This window comes from Saimiri boliviensis, chromosome 6 (genome assembly GCF_048565385.1).
Source record: "Saimiri boliviensis isolate mSaiBol1 chromosome 6, mSaiBol1.pri, whole genome shotgun sequence".
NCBI classification, from domain to species: domain Eukaryota; kingdom Metazoa; phylum Chordata; class Mammalia; order Primates; family Cebidae; genus Saimiri; species Saimiri boliviensis.
The window spans coordinates 121,434,866-121,451,655 of NC_133454.1; the positions used below are offsets into that span (position 1 = coordinate 121,434,866).

Below are 16,790 nucleotides of genomic sequence, written 5' to 3' on the forward strand. Positions count from 1 at the left end.
GAATCATTTCCCTGCCCTAAAATCTTCTGTGCACTCCCTTTTTGTGCCCCCGCGTCACTAACCTCTGCCAATCACCAATCTTTGTCTCCATATGTGCTTTTCAGAATGTCATATGATTGGAATCCTACAGTAGGTCACCTTTTCAGATTGGCTTCTTTCACGTAGTCTTATGCATTTGAGATGCCTCTTTGTCTTTTCATGGCATAATAGTTCATTTCTTGGTAGTGGTGAATCATCTTCCACTGTCTGTCATTTCTTCTTGGTGGTGAATCATTTTTTACTGTCTGTATGTCCCAAAAGTCAATAATCTCTGTACTTATTAAAGGACTTCTCAGTTGCTTTCCAGTTTTAACAATTTTCAGTCAAACCACTATGAATATCTGTGTCCACATTTTTGTATACAGATAAAATTGCAACTAATTTACGTCAATATCAAGGAGCACACTTACTGGAATTTATGGTGAGGATATGCTCACTTTAGTAAGAAACTGCCATATTGTCTTCCAAATGGTTGTACCGTTTTGCATGTTTTAGGCAAACATTCACCTATGTTTTAGGTACCTATGCAGTGAACATGGTAGTGATGGATGAGGCTGAGGGGAAGGGTAGGTCTTGTTTAGACTTGCTCAATTGTGCTTGAAACAAGTGGCTGGCTGCCAGACATGCAGGGGGATCAAAGCAGGATCTCGTTATATCCCTGCTCTCCCATAACCAAAACGCAGCCTTCCAGCTTCCTATGCCTGCCAAAGTCAGAGTTCACCTGTGTCCCTGCACTGATATAAAGAAAAAAAGAAATAATCAGCAAAAGCTCAGAAGGAAACTGAGAATCCCGGGAATATTTCCGGAGGTGTCTGAACTCACCTGGAGCACAGAGCAGAGTTCCCACAGGGCCGCCCTCCTGTGCTCCGCCCCACTCAGGATGCAGGGAGGCATTGGGAGGTGACCCTGATGGATGGCAGCAGCTGTGGGTAGAAGGGGCAGGCTGGGAGCCAGGCCCCGTGGCCAGTGCCAGCTAGGCTCCCTAGGTACAAATAGCCCTGGACTCCGCAGCTCCATAGGCTCCTGGGGTGGAGTCCAAATCACTCATTGTGAAAGCTGAGCTCACAGCAGAATAAGCCACTATGAGGCTGTCGGTGTGTCTCCTGCTGGTCACGCTGGCCATTTGCTGCTACCAGGGTGAGTACATCATCAGTCATAAGTCCAGCACCAACCTCTGGGAAGCACCCTGCTCTGAGCGTGGGGTCACCTATTCAGGCTGGGGTTGGGATCTGTACAAAACCAAAATTCCGAACCTTTTTCTGTGCTTGTTGAACAAGCCCCTCATAAAGTTCAGAGCTATTTCTGGTACTCCCCAGCACCTAGGAAGTTTTATAGAAAATCCGTGCTGGCAAATGTTCTTCTGCCTGAGCTTCACTCCTGGATGGAATCTGTGTCAGATGACATCATGTGAGGTCTGGGGTGAATCTGGGCTCACTACTTCCCAGCCCTTTAACCTTGGGCGTAGTGGTCCCCCTCCCTGAGCCTCATCCTATCACTGGTGGTTAGCGCTTCTGCTTCTGCCAAGAGTGGCTATGGGAATGGAACAAGAAAGATTAATTCTGTCGAAAGAGTCTAGCTGTGGACAGGGCATGGTGGCTGACGTCTGTAATCCTAGCAGTTCGGAAGGTCAAGGTAAGCGGATTGCTGGTGAGACCAGCTTGGGCAACATGGTGAAACCCTAGCTTTACAAAACAAAACAAAACAAAACAAAACAAAACAAACAAAAGAAAAAAACAAAAAATCATCCAGGCATGGTGGCATGCACTAGTAGTTTTAGCTACTTGCGGAGCTGAGGTGGGAAGATCACGTGAGCTCAGGAGGTGGAGGCTGCAGTGAGCCGGGATTGAGTGCACTGCACTCCAGCCTGGATGGCAAAGGGAGACACTGTCGCAAAAAAAAAAAAAAAAAAAAAAGAGAGAGAGAGAGAGAGAAAGAGTTTAGCTGTTGATACGAAGTTCTCCCTTTATTGTGTGACCTTGAGGAAGTAAGTCACCCCTAGAGGTCTGGGATTGTCATCAGCACAACAAAGGCATGAGAACACAGAACCCAGGGGATCCTGTCTGGCCTAACATCAGGGAGCCGTGAGAGAAGAATCGACTTTCCTAACATCAACTATATTTTTATTCTTGTGCTGCAGCCAACGCCGTGGTCTGCCCAGCTCTTTTTTCTGAGATATTGGGCTTCTTATTCATTGACGAACCTGCGTTCAAGTTACAGCTTGCCAAATTTAATGCTCCTCCAGAAGCTGTTGCAGCCAAGTTGGAAGTGAAGAAATGCATAGATCAGATGTCCCTTGAGAAACGAGGCCCACTTGAAGTAGCCCTGGTAATTTCTTTCTCCTTTATGTGTCTAGGCTTCTGGTCAGCTGCACGGTGTGAAGTGAGGTCAGCTTGCTGCTCTGGGGGGGATGCAGGTGATAGGGTACCTGTCTAGCTGGTCACCTTTTGAGAAGGTCACTCGGGGCCACAGAGTGGGTGCTACCATTTCACCTGCAGAATTAAACTCAGCTGCACACAGCATCCTGCACGTTTCTCCTTCTCAGGTCACCTTCCTGGATGCCGTGTCCCTAGAGTGTGCTGAGGACACAGGGAGTGTGCCTGGGCCCAGGCAGGGATGGTGACGGACCAAGCATGGGTGCCTCCCTGCTGGGAGCTTTTCTGAGACCAAGCTACCCTCGTGCAGTGGACACAGTCACTCTGGAATGGCCTGAGGAGATGGGAGCTTTGAACATGCAGAGGAAAGCAGAGAGAGACCTAGAGCAGGGGGTCCCACAGATGCAGCGCTGGCAGGCTGGACTTCTCTGCAGCTTCTGCAGAGCCAGGAAGGAGCCCCTTCTAGCTCCTCAGACCACATACTCCCCTCCTCACCAAGAGGCTCTCCTGACCACAGTGGGCCAAGACCCTCACTGCTCTACCTCCTGTAGTGCCATGGAAGCAGGATGTTCTCACTCTGTCTTTCTCAAGAAATCAGAGGCTTTCCAGGGGCCTCTCAACCTGGCTGCCTTTGGGTTGCTGTCCTGAGGTTTAGCTGCAAATGTCTATGGAAACCACAGGCTCAGGACTGAGAAGTGACTGGGCCCTGAGGCAGAATTCCCACAAGGGGAGGCTGGAGGTTACTGGAAGCCAGGCTTCCCAGAGGCCATCCCAGCCCTGACCAGCCTCTCAGCCCTGGGTCCCCCATTGCAGGAAACAGGAGACTCCAAGACCTGGGACAGCTCAGACAATGACCTCTGGCTGCTCTGTCCACACCTCCTCTCTTCCTTCTATGAAGATCCCAGGCCTCCCTCTCGGATTCTTCCAGGGCTATTGCCCTGGTGAGGAAAGGCTGCACCCTCACTGGCATGGGTGCTGTGAGGCCACGAGATCTAGGCCTCAGTTTCCCGAACTGAGTTGTTGCTTCTGGCCTTCCAATCGCCTTCGGGGGCAGAATTCCACTGGCCTCTTGGATGTTAGCCTGTCATCTCCAGCAGCAGAATGACTGACCCCACCTTCCTTTCTTTTTTCTTTTTCTATTTCAGTTGAAAATCGTGGAGAAATGTAACAAGTGACATGTAAAAACTTTCATCCTGGTTTCCACCATCTTTCAATGATACTCTGCTCTTCAATGCAGAATGTAAAAGTTTCAACGTCTTGCCTTAATAAATCACTTGCCCTGCACATCTCCACTGGTCTTGTTTTAATCCTGCAGTCTCAAGCCTTGGGTAGAGGTTGGTCTCCATAGAGGAGTGGTCTTTTGCTGTGGGGATAGTTAACTCCAGAGAACCAGGGTCCTGTTACCAATGGAGCCTGAGTCCAGGTGTCACCGAGGGAAATATGTGATAGGAATTATCCTGCATTCCTTACAGATTTTCCATCCTGCGGCCATGAATAAAAACCGTGGTAATGAGGACACAGGAATTGAAACGTTCCTGCTGGTCTTGTACTGAGGGAACCCCCAGCCTGAATGGGTGTCCAGGCCCAGGGTTACCACCCAGTAGAGACTACTGTGATGTCCCCTCAGACCCACAGTCAGCTTGCTTGGTGCCACCTCTGCACTATGGTTTCTCTCCCGTCACGTCCAGTATTCTTTATTTTCCATTTATCACAATTTGGGGGCCTCTTCAGTTTTCAGCCCGGAGTTCACATTGTGTCACTCCCCACACTCAGAGCACTCATCAGTGTCTGCATTACTCACCAGCACCTGAGGCAAACGTTTCCTTCCTCAGGTTCTCCCAAGAGCTCCAGAGACCAGCACCCCTGCCAATTGGACAGCTCCCAGTGCACCCTCCGACGCAGTCATTTCAGGAGCAGGATGTGAAACGGAGCACAGGGTCTGCCCCCAGCCTGCTCTCCTTTCCATGAACCCATCCAGGCTAATGCACCCACCCAGCAAGTCCCCTGACCAGGACCCAGGGAGATGCCACAAGTGTCCTGTGGCTACTGGGACAAAACTCTGCAAACTTTGTGGCTTAAAACAACTGATTGTCAGGCATCTCCGGGGTCAGAAGCCCAACATTAGTATCACTGTGAAGAGGTCAGTGGGTAGCAGGGCCCTGCTCCCTTTGGGGGCTCTTGGGGAGAATTCACTAAGGGCTTCTTCTGGCTTCTGGGCTGATAATCGTCCTGGTCCCGTGACCACATCGTTTCAACCTCTGCCTCCATGTTAGGTTCCCTTCCCCTTTTCTTTCTATATCAAGCCCCACCCACTCTGACTTTTAATCACAAACTACACAGGTTGGGTTTTGGGACCCCACGGATTATTCAGAATAACACCCCGTGTCATCGTCCTTAACTTAATCATGTCTGCTAAGTCACGTAATGGAACATTCACAGATTTTGTTTTTGTCACGTAATGGAACATTCACACGTAATGGAACATTCACAGATTTTGTCACGTAATGGAACATTCACAGATTTCAGGGATTAGGACGTGGGTTTCTTCAGGGTGGGCAGGAGGCCGCCAACGGCAGCTCCCCTCCCTCCTGACTCCTAACAGTGCACTATGTTCTGTTCCCTCCATTGCCCAAGAATCACCTTCGCAACTTGCTTCTTTCCCATCACACCATCACATCACAGTGTGGTCTATGTCCTTCCCAGCTCAGACCAAATTCTCCTAAATTGTCTTGCAGCCTCTGTGAAGGCTTCCTACAATACATTTGTCTCATTCATGCCACAGCGAGTCTCCTACATTTAAAACGTGATCCTGTTCTCCTGTCAACAACTCTAAATGACCAGAGGGCACTGGTTCTCAAGGGTTTTAAGTAAGGGAAATTATTTTTTACCCCAAATCTATCTTTATATGATAACAGTGCATCATTATACAATTGGCAGAAGAGTAGATAAGTTATTATTAATTAAACATTGCTTTTAAAAGAAATGTGTATTTTAATCATACCAGAAATTATGTACACTTAAACATAGAACCTAAATATATGAAACTTACTATCAGCAGGCATAACATGTGCTGCTGTGTGCGGCAGATACAAGAATTTATGGAGCTCTCAAAACACTGAGAGAAAACCAGAGAGGTTTTCTGCTGGAGAAGCAAGTCCACACCCTTGTGTTGCACACAAGGACTTCCAAGACCCTGCTTCTGGGATCCTTTGTCTCCTCCTCTCCTCTTCCCTCAGGCACTCTGTGCTCAGTCATACTTGGTTATATCTCATTTCTTAGGCCTCATGTTTTTCACACTCCTGCATAAGTGCGTATGGGTCTCCCTGTCCCTGTATAGCCTTCTCTCACTATGGTATCTGACAACCTCATTTATAGAATCCACTTCACATGTCTCCTCCTCTGTGAAGTGCTCTAGGATTCCCATACCTTATATCTTTATACACATATGTGCCCAGATACATAGACATCCCTCTTTTATTATCAGTTTATCTTTCCGTGATATGGGATGCATATCATAGTATTGTTGTGAGAACATATTAAATAAATTAATACTTTAAAGCACACAACAAATTATAGCAATCATTATTATAATGCTTACAACGAATAAAAGTTTCTATTCATTGATCATCCTGATATGCATTTTTTTTTTTTTTTTTGAGATGAGATTTGCTCTCATTACCCAGGCTGGAGTGCAATGGCCCAATCTTTGCTCACTGCAACCTCTGCCTGCTGGGTTCAAGCGAATTTCCTGCCTCAGCCTCCCGAGTAGCTGGGATTACAGGCGTGTGCCACCACGCCCAGCTAATTTTGTATTTTTAGTAGAGACAGGATTTCTCTATGTTGGTCAGGCTGGTCTTGAACTCCTGACCTCAGGTGATCTGCCCGCCTTGGCCTCCCAAAGTGCTGGGATTACAGGCGTGAGCCACCATGCCCAGCCTGATATGCATTTTGTTGGAAGGCTTCCAAGTTCTCTCTCACTTCATCCTCCCTAGTACCTAAGGAGGTCCAAGATTATTCCTGCTAATAAACATGAGAATGACTAATGCCCTACCCAGTGATCCTCAACCCTGGCTCTGTTTTGGAATCCACTGGGAAGCTGTCGAAATCAAGTGATGCTCAGCCTCCATCTGGGGCATATGTGTCTATCTGTAAGTAGAGCCCCTGCCATCCCCATTCTTGTACCTTCAGCTCCTATGGGTGAAGTCATCCAGTGACTTGGGAAGGCAGTAGCTGGGACAAGAGTCCCTTGTGATACTCACAGGACTCCCAGCATCACCAGGGCTGTTACCTCGAGGACTTTTCCTTAGCTACTTTCATAGCCTTTAAAGACTAGGAGTTGCAAGGTGCTCACTCTTTCACCATAATTCAGCTAATCACATTGGGGCCACCTGTGGAAAGGTCTTCCTTCCTGAGCTGCTATTAAAAGAATGTGACATGAAATCCAGCAAGACTGAATAGGCTGGGGCAGGGAGGGGGGCATTAAAAGCCATTCTTTAAGGGCTGTTGAGTTTCTGATTGGGATGATGATAATTTCCTGGAAATAAATACTGTGACAACATTGTGAATGTCTTTAAGGCCACTGAATTATGCATTTAAAAATGATTGAAGTGACAAATTTTATGGTTTTTTTATAAACCACAATCCAAGAAAAAAAAAAAGACTCTAAGGGCTGCTGCTGTCTGGGAGGCCCAGGAAGATACCTGGGAAGCAGAGCTGGGCCTATATTTTACCCCTGGACACGCTCTCTCAGACCTATTGGCATCTCACAGTCAGCACATCTCTCGATGTCCGTGTTCTCTAATTCACCTCCTAGATTTCTTCTTTGATGAGGTTATCACTAATTTCTATGAAAATCTGGTCCAAAAATCTGAGATTAAGGTTTACCAAAGACATAGGATTCATTCATGCAGGGTCTCCTGGCTTTTATCCCTTAAGGTCCCTCCAATGACCACTGAACTAAGTCGAGTCTCATAATCTCCCCCCTGGACAAATATTATCAATCTCTGCCTAGGCTCTTTTTCTCCAATATCTTGTCCCTATGATCCATCTGGCACTTTACGATAAACCCAATATTCTTTTTCTTTTCTTTTTCTTTTTTTTTTTTTTTTTTGAGACGAAGTTTCAAAAAAGCAACAAGTTTCTTGTTGCTCAGGCTGGAGTGCAATGATGCGATCTCGGCTCATTGCAACCTCTGTCTCCCGGGTTTAAGCGAATCTCCTTTCTCAGCTCCCTGAGTAGCTGAGATTACAGGCATGCACCACCATGCCTGGCTAATTTTGTATATTTAGTAGAGCCAGGTTTTCTCCATGTTGGTCAGGCTGGTGTCGAACTCCCAACCTCAGGTAATTCACCTGCTTCGGCCTCGCAAAGTACTCGGGTTATAGGAGTGAGCCACTGTACCCGGCCTGATAAGTCCAATATTCTGATAACGAAGTTTAGAGTTTATTATAGGCATTTTTAAAGTACATCATCAGTGGATCTCAATTTTCTCTTAATAAAACAAAACTCAATATCTCAATTAATAAATTAGAATATTCAAGTTTGTGTAATAATCACAACCTCATATTGTTTAAGAATGTATGTTGTTTTCTTTCTTTCTCTCCTATGCTTCCATCTTTTCTCTTCCAGTGAACTAACCATGGTTTCTGACAGAGTTAGAAACCAGGAGAAGAGGAGAGAGAAGAAAATCAGGAAGTTCTGAATTGGTTGTTTTGTGATTGGTTCAGGCTCTCTGGGTCTGTCAGATGCTTTGCGTCCTGGGCAGTTTCATGGATGCTTCTGAAAGCCCACATTACCTAAGTCCCTCCTTCCTTTGATGATTGAATAAGTATTCAGATAACAATAAAGAACTCTAGGGGAATTAAAAATATTATAGTTAGAAAAATTAATAAAAGAACTGGAAAGAAAAGTCTAAATAGTGTAACAAAAAGTAGTACATACGTACTTGAAAATCTACAGAAAAATTAAAAGATAAGAAGGTTAGAAAATGAATTCGTTATGTGGCAACTAAAATAATTCTAGAATGAGAGAAGTCATGGTGGGTAGAAAGCCACCAATAAAGTAGTAAAAGATAATTTTCCAGAATGAAAATATTGAAAAATCTGTAGAAATACACTGGTTTCCCATGCCAAAAATTTTTTGATTATATTTTGGAACATCATCTTAAATAAAGGCCCCCACCCACCCACTTTTTCAAGAAAGAGTGAAATACATACTACAATGGGGAATAATACTGGAACCAATACAAGAACAGGAAGGCAGAGGAGTAACACTCAGAATTCAGAGTAGTCCAACCTGTAATACAGATATGAATCTACATCCAGTCCACCATTACTCAAGTATGAAGACAGCATAAAGCTATTTTCAGGCATGCAAATCTTCAAACATTTTGTCACCAATGAACTTCTTTTCAGAAAGGTATCGGAGGATATGCTCCACCAAAAAGAAGTACAACAAGAAAGACAAACACGTGGGGTTTGATAAGCAGGGATTATAATAGTAATTAGTAATTATTGGATTCATCAACAGAACAGCAAGAAAAGACTATTGAGAACATGGAAATACCTCCACATGAAAACAAGCTGAAAATGAGGATGGGACTGGGAAGTCTGCAGAGGAAAAGCAAGGAATGATTACTTTTAATAAAATGCTTTTTTTGCATGCACTATATTCCTTTTCAAAACATGCATCTATGCCAACTTTTAAAAAATTAAAATAGTTAAAAAAGAGGATGTTGGAAAACAAATAAGAGGGAAAGAGAGCACAGAAGAAAAAGGGCAAACAAGTGGGCAGAGAGGAGATAACTGGGCAAAAAGAAGCTAAGAAGCTGCAAATGGCTGCAGGTTAAAGCAGAATCTATACCACACTGAACATTATCTATAGAGATATATATCTATATCATCATCTATACAGATATATATGTATATATCTGTAGTGTATTTTGTTGAAAGAATTAATGAATTTCCTTAAAGAATTAATTAGCAAGTTGAATGGGAAGACAAGATGTAGAACTCAAGAGAGACACATGTATATCGCTGAGATGAGATCTTATTACACAAATTAAAAGCCTCCAGACATTCGAGGAAATGTCGAGTAAGGCTTGTGGAAGAGGTGATGGCTGAGTGGAACCATGAAGCACAGAGAAGATGAGGATGGCCGGCAGGGGAAGCAAAGGCACGGACCAGAGGCCGACCCAGTCCCCTGGAGGACAAAGATGCCCACACTCCTTTCGGCATCTTGAAGGCTCATAGTTATTTCCCTAGCGCAGGATTTCTCAGTCTTGGCAGTAGTGATATAAAGGGCAAGTAATCCTTTCTTGTGGGATATGCCCTGTGCATTATGGGAGGTTCAGCAGCACCCCTGGCCTCTGCCCACTCAATGCCAATAGTACTTGGGCTGCCATACAGCTGTGACAACCAAAAACACCTCCAGACTCATGTCTGCAGGGATGGGGAAGGTGTGGAGTAGATACGTCCTGGTTGAAAGTCACTGCTTTGGAGTGGGAAACTTCATCAGTTCTGCTGTACAACTCTACCAATACTTCTAATGATTAGACATTCACAACAGTGGAATTAATACAGGTACAAGAAAAATAGGGGCACTGAAAATAAAACAAATACCAACTTGATGATATAAATGTTGAGATATTTGAGGAACAAAATCAGCAGTCACACATGTACAGGATTAACGTTTAATCACGTATTACAGGGAAATGTCAGGTTGAGTAAAGTTCAGGGTTTGGTGAGGGAGCCAAGGGAGAATTAGTCAGGGCTGACACCTGATTCTGGCTCTGCTTTCAAATTCACCTCTAGTCTGAACTCCATAGATAAATCCAAGTCATATGCTGTTACTGTTAACAGTCACTTTTGGGGAAAAGGACACAGGTGGCTTAGGCACTGGTGGGTCAGTCTCTACCTACCTCTTCTTTTAGCTGATTTCCTCCCACCCTGATCCCAAAGTCCTCACCCAAGACAGCACATCATTGGTGTTTGTGTCCAGAATGTGACTGTGATGTGTGGTCGGTGTTGCATTTGATCCCTGCCTTTGCTAAAGATTCAGATGTAGATGAGCATCTATTTCTAAATACACCTTATAGCAAAACATGTAGTATCATCAGTGAACTTGTGAAAACAGCAAGTTCTGCTCTGAAAAATCAATAAAAAAATTGTTCATTAGGCACCTACCCTATGATACTGCCATATAAAGACTTTGAAAGACTACCTATCAGGTACTGTGCCCACAATTTGGGTGACAAGATCATTGGAAGCTCAAACGTCAGCATCAGAAAATATACTCATGCAACAATGCTGCACATGTTCTCTTTGAATCTAAAAAAAAGTACAAGGTGCCTGCATGTGATAATGAACAGACAACTGTATTAAAAATTCATTAGATGTGCAAGGCGCAGTGGCTCACACCTGTAATCTCACCACTTTGGGAGGCTGAGGCTGGCAGATTACTTGAGGTCAGGAGTTTGAGACCAGGCTGGCCAATATGGCGAAATACCATCTCAACTTAAAATACAAAAAAATTAGCAGGCATGGTGGCATGTGCCTGTAGTCCCAGCTACACGGGAGGCTGAGGCAGGAGAATTGCTTGAACCCAGGAGGCAGAGGTTGCAGTGAACTGAGATTTCACCACTGCACTCTAGCCTGGGTGACAGAGCAAGACTCTGTCTCAAAAAAAAAAAAGAAAATTAATTTTATCTATGAAAATAATTACCAGGAGAAACACTGAACCAAGTTCAAGGTAAGTATGGACTATATTGTGAGAATGGAAAGGAACAAAGAACTAGTATTTTTGATTAGAATCTATTTAATGAGATTATATTTTTTACTCAATGCACCTATATCATTTAAAAATTAGAAGTATTAAAAAATAAGTTGGAAGACAAATGAAAGGTGAGGAGATACAGAAGGAATACTGGGAAAAAGTGGGTGGTGAAAAAATTTAGTGGAAAGAGGCTATGATGCTGAATATTATCTCAGTTCAACCCACAACCCTACCAAAGGCTTAGGAGGTACATATTTTATCAAAAGAAATAGAATTAATGACATGGTGAACAACAAGACGCAGACCGAGGACTCATGAAAGGCATGAAGTATATCACTAAGAATAAGATTTCCTCATGAAAATTAAAGGCCTGCAGAAATTCAAAGAAAAACAGTGTCTTTCTGAGCTGTGCATGCTTCAATAAGAAAGGCTTCTTGGCCGGGCGCGGTGGCTCAAGCCTGTAATCCCAGCACTTTGGGAGGCCGAGGCGGGTGGATCACGAGGTCAAGAGATCGAGACCATCCTGGTCAACTTGGTGAAACCCCGTCTCTACTAAAAATACAAAAAAAAAAAACATTAGCTGGGCATGGTGGCGTGTGCCTGTAATCCCAGCTACTCAGGAGGCTGAGGCAGGAGAATTGCCTGAACCCAGGAGGCGGAGGTTGCGGTGAGCCGAGATCGCGCCATTGCACTCCAGCCTGGGTAACAAGAGCGAAACTCCGTCTCAAAAAAAAAAAAAAAAAAAAAAAGAAAGCCTTCTTGGAGAAAGCACTGGAAGTGTTAGGGAAACAGGAGTCTAGGAGAGCCAGAGTGACACCATTTTAAAATCAACTCCATCTGAAAACCAGAGAGACACATTCCCTTCCAGTTACCACCCATGGTCCCAAAATGTTTACAGCTAAGGAAGCAGCTTGGTCATGCCTGCAAAGACAAACGCCAACAACAGAAAGTCCAGATGTTCCAATACCCATAACAATATATGCCTTCAAGATAATTATGGTTATGCTTGGATGTACTCACACAAGAAAATGTCAAGGACAGTTTCCTTCAAATCCATACATTTTATCATGCTGTCTGCTCACCCTCATGTAGTCACAGCTTAGTTTAGTCTTCACATAGACAAGACCCCTGTACAAGAAAAAGTGAAAACTAAGATGGTGCATTTCTCCAGCTGCTTTCTGAGGATGCCTTACTCTGTAATGGATTAGTTTCTAAGAAACTCACTTCTTTTATTGTGCTCTGTGACTCACCTTGAGTTCTGTCCTGAGTGAGAGCCAGAAGCCCTCTCTTGGGGTCTGGGTTGAGATCTCTTTTCCAGTAACAGAAGGACTTAGAAGATGAAGAAGACAGAGGAGGAATTAAGGTCCTCCTGGCGGGCAAAGCAGCCTGGGAAAGGGCATGCAGGTGAGATGGAGTACAGCTCGTTGGAGGACAGAGATGCCCATACATCTACTGGCATCTTACCATAGTTGGGACTGCGATAATTTTGCACCAAGTGTGAGGCTAGCTAGCATTCTGATGTTTCATTACCAGGACAAAGTCTCTTTGATATTTCTGTACATAAGGCTTCTCAATATTGGCAATATTCGTATTTGTGACTGTGGACAGCTGTCTTGGGCATTTCAGGATGTTTAGCGGAATTTAGTAGGATGTTTAATTCCTAACCTCTGTCACTTGATCTCAATAGTGCAATCACCCCATGTAGTAGGAACAACAAAAACTCACTGCAGACACTGACAAAGGGTTCTCCAGAGCTGAGGAAAAGGGCAAAATGCTCCTATTGTGACCCACTGCTCTAGCAGTGGAGATGCTTTATATAAGTCCCTGTATACCCCAGGGAAGGCCCCCATTGAAGCAGAGGCTTATGACAGTGGGATGACAGCTGTGTCCAGGAAAGTGCTGGCTTTGAAGCAAGGGATAAATTAATAACTCACTGGCAAAAGCACTCACTGGTGAAGATATCTAATGAACCAAGGCAAACTTTCTCATGTTTTTGTGCATTAACATTTGAAATCATATTCATTATGGGGACATGGGAAGTTGTGTAATTTCTGGGTTATGATGAAGAAGCCAAAAGAATCTGCCAGAGGCTGACAGCTGATTCTGGCTCTACTTCCAGATCTGGATCCTGATCTCAACTCATTAGGTAGATCCTGGTCACATGGTGTCATGGTAACAGTCACTTCTAAAGAAAAGGGACACTGAGGTGACCCAGGCCCTGTTTGGCAAGGTCTCTGGTCACCTCCTCTCTTCACTTGTGTTCTTTCTCTCTTACTCCAAATTTCCCTCCGGGAAAGTGCAAATACTGGTACATTGCCCAGGAAGTCACAGTGATGTCTGATTTTAGTATTAAGTCTGACGCCTGTTTTCAGTAAGACTTTAAATTAATCCTTTTTGTCTAAATAGACTTTGTCATAAAGCATGTAATTCAATCAGTAAACGTAAAAAAGTCAAAATCTGCTCTTGAAAGTCAATTTCACGTTAGTAATTAAACACCTCGGCTGTATGACTGTTACACAAAGACAAGGAAACCACAGCATTCTCAAGAAGCACATACAAAGAGGAATGGGCATGTGTCAGGATTCTGGGGATGTCAGGAGAGAGCTCCTTTAACTATATAATCTCTTGATCGAAGAAAGAGTGTATACCAATGACTGTGTATTTAATAATGCCCTTTAAATAAATTTTCATTTCTTTCTTTTTTAAAACTCTTAATTTTTTATGGGTGCATAATAGGTGTATATATTCATGGGGTACATGAGACATTTTGACACAGGTAGACAATGTGTAATAATCATATTTACCAATGTCAGTAAATGTGGTATGTATCACCTCAAGCATTTATCATTTCTTTGTGTTACAAATCTTCCAAGTATACTTTTTTAGTTATTTTAAAACTTAACAATGTATCATGTTGGCTGCAGTCACTGTGTGGCTGTGCTGTCAAATACTAGATCCAATTCATTCCATGTAATTATATTTTTGTTGTCATTGACCATCCCTACTCTGCCCCAAAATATCTGAATTAGCATTTCTCAAATGAGGACATACAAATGGCCAAGAAGTATTATGCTTTTTAAAGTTATTTTAAAAAAATTTTCCCCACCTCTGGTAGGTACCATTCTACTCTCTATCATCGTAATTCAGTTGTTTTAATTTTTAGGTCCCATAAATGTGAAAACATGCCAAGTCCGTCTTTCTGTGCCCAACTTATTTCATTTAACACAATGTTCGCAGGTTCTATTTATTTATGTTGCAAATGACGGAATCTCATTCATTTTTATGACTGAATATGGCTCCATCGTGTATATGCGTTACAGTTTCTTTGTCCATTTATGTGTAGATAGAAGCTTAGGTTGATTCCAGATCTTAGGCTGTTGTGATTGTGCTACAAGAAACATGGGATATGTTCAATATATCAATGTCCTTTCTTCTGGGTACATACCTAACAGTGGGATTGCTGCATCATATGCTAGTTCTATTTTTAGTTTTTTGAAAAATCGCCATAGCGTTCTTCATAGTGACTGTCCTGATTTATATTCCCACCAACAGTGTATGATGATTTCCCTTTCTCCATATTTTTTGCTAGCATTTGTTATTGCCTGTCTTTGGTATAAGATCCATTTTAACTGCGGTGAGAAGATACCTTAGTGTATCACATTTCTGGGACGATTTATGATGTTGAGCACTTTTTCACATACTTGTTTGCCATTTGTAGGTTTATTCAGATCTTTTGCCTATTCTTAAATGAGATTCTTACATTCTCTCTTATTGAGCTCCTCATGTATTCTAGCTATTAATTCCTTGCCAGCGGAATAGTTTGCAAATATGTTCTCCTGCTCTGTGCATTGTCTCTTCACTTTATTGATTAAATGTGTCTATTTCTAATCACATCAGGAAATATGTTTATTTGAAAAAGTCCCTAAATGTGTTAATCACATTACATCTTGAATCTCTATGCTGGGTTTCATAGACACGAGGATTCAAGAAGTTCTCACAAAATTCTGAGAACCCACTGGGGAACGTCTGCTGGAGGATCATGTTTATCCTCATGGCATTGGACAGAACAACCTTCAGGCCCCTGCACCTGCATGCCACACTAATCTCATGTCCCCGCAGGCACTGCTGTCTATATGTCTCACTCCCGCATTGGGGGACTTGGTGTACTTTCTGCCTGTCTAACCTTCCCAGCCTAAGACAACTTCATCTGTAAGCTTACTGTCATGTCTTCTTCTCTGTAAAGCCCTCTGTGGCCACCACTTCTTAAAATAAATATTTTGTACACACAAACACAAGCATGAGTGCCTACACATCTTTTTTTCATCATCACTATAGCTGTCTGTGACACTATAAGTATATTATAAAGTTGACGTGAAATTAAATTAACAATATAAAGTACTCAAGAAACATTAGCAATCATTATCATTATTTTATGCACTACTAAGAGTTTCTATTTATGGTGAATTCTTATGTGCTGGACATGATGCTGGAAAGTTTACATGTGTGTTTCTTATATTACTTCCTTTAGCCCAGGGCTATAGAGAGTGTCACCACCACTTACAGAGGGTAAGAAATGCCCTTCCCAGTGGTCCTTTGTTTCAGGGTCAGCTGAGACGCTTTCAAAAGCCAGGACAAAAATATCAGTATCTGAGCAAGATGAACCTATCCAGTCCTCATTTTCAAATCTCACATTCCTATAGGAAAAAAAATTCAGTAAATTCTGGAAGCAGGGTGTAGGGTAAGAGAGTTCTGAATGAGAATCAGAGAATTGCATGATTCCCCAGAGCTGTCACTTTGAGACCGTTCCCTTCTAATATTCTCCCTTCAAAGCTGGAGATTGCAGATTTTTCACTGGTTTCCTTGTTATAAAAATAATCACATTAGATTCATATGCTGTCTGATCCCTCCAGGAGCTACTGCTGAAGAATGTGAGGTGGGATCAGGTAAGACTTGGTAGGCTGAGGGCATCTGATGGCAATAGGTAGGAACCACAAAAGGGAGTGAGCACTGCGTGTTTATCCCCATTGGACATCCTCTTCTAGAACCATTGACATCTCCCAAGACCACACGTCTCTAGCTGTCAACAAACTGTAAAAAATGAAAGTACATTTTGCTATACCAAGTGCAAAGAATTTACTTATGCTGGCTCCTTTTATGGAACCCTTGTTGCCTCTCCCATTGGGCATCTTAACTGTTTTCTTTGACAAGACTTACTAATCTGTGCCTATGATCTTTCCCTCAAAATCTCTTCTCCTTACTGTCTACCGCTTAGGCAAAACAAGGTCACACTGAAAACAAAGGCATGATTTTGCCAGAGGGTCACTGATGGTGAATCTCAATGTATCTACTCTTTCCACACAAGACGGCTCAAGGTGCCAATTTAGAAAGGAGAATATGCAGCTGTGTGTAATAATCAAAACTTCACGTGGACTTAAAGTTAGGGCTTCTGTTGTTTCTCTCTCTCTCTCTCTCTCTCTCTCTTTCTCTCTCTCTCTCTCGATGTTTCCACAAATTCTCCCCAGAGTAATTAGTTATGGTTTCTGACCTCTTCAGTGTTCGGGGATAGAAAAGAGAAAAAACAAGGGCTAAGATGGTCTGGGTTTTCTG

The 16,790-nt window shown here is 43.2% G+C and overlaps 1 protein-coding gene across 1 annotated transcript; it reads left to right on the plus strand.

Moving 5' to 3' along the window:
• The first annotated feature begins 1,056 nt into the window (after positions 1 to 1,056).
• Positions 1,057 to 3,699, plus strand: LOC101030772 (secretoglobin family 1D member 2). The gene is made up of 3 exons (XM_003920225.3): positions 1,057 to 1,176; positions 2,177 to 2,364; positions 3,557 to 3,699. Exons 1-3 carry the CDS (start codon positions 1,122 to 1,124, stop codon positions 3,584 to 3,586), a joined length of 273 nt encoding a protein of 90 aa, XP_003920274.1. The 5' UTR covers positions 1,057 to 1,121; the 3' UTR covers positions 3,587 to 3,699.
• The last annotated feature ends 13,091 nt before the right edge of the window (positions 3,700 to 16,790 follow it).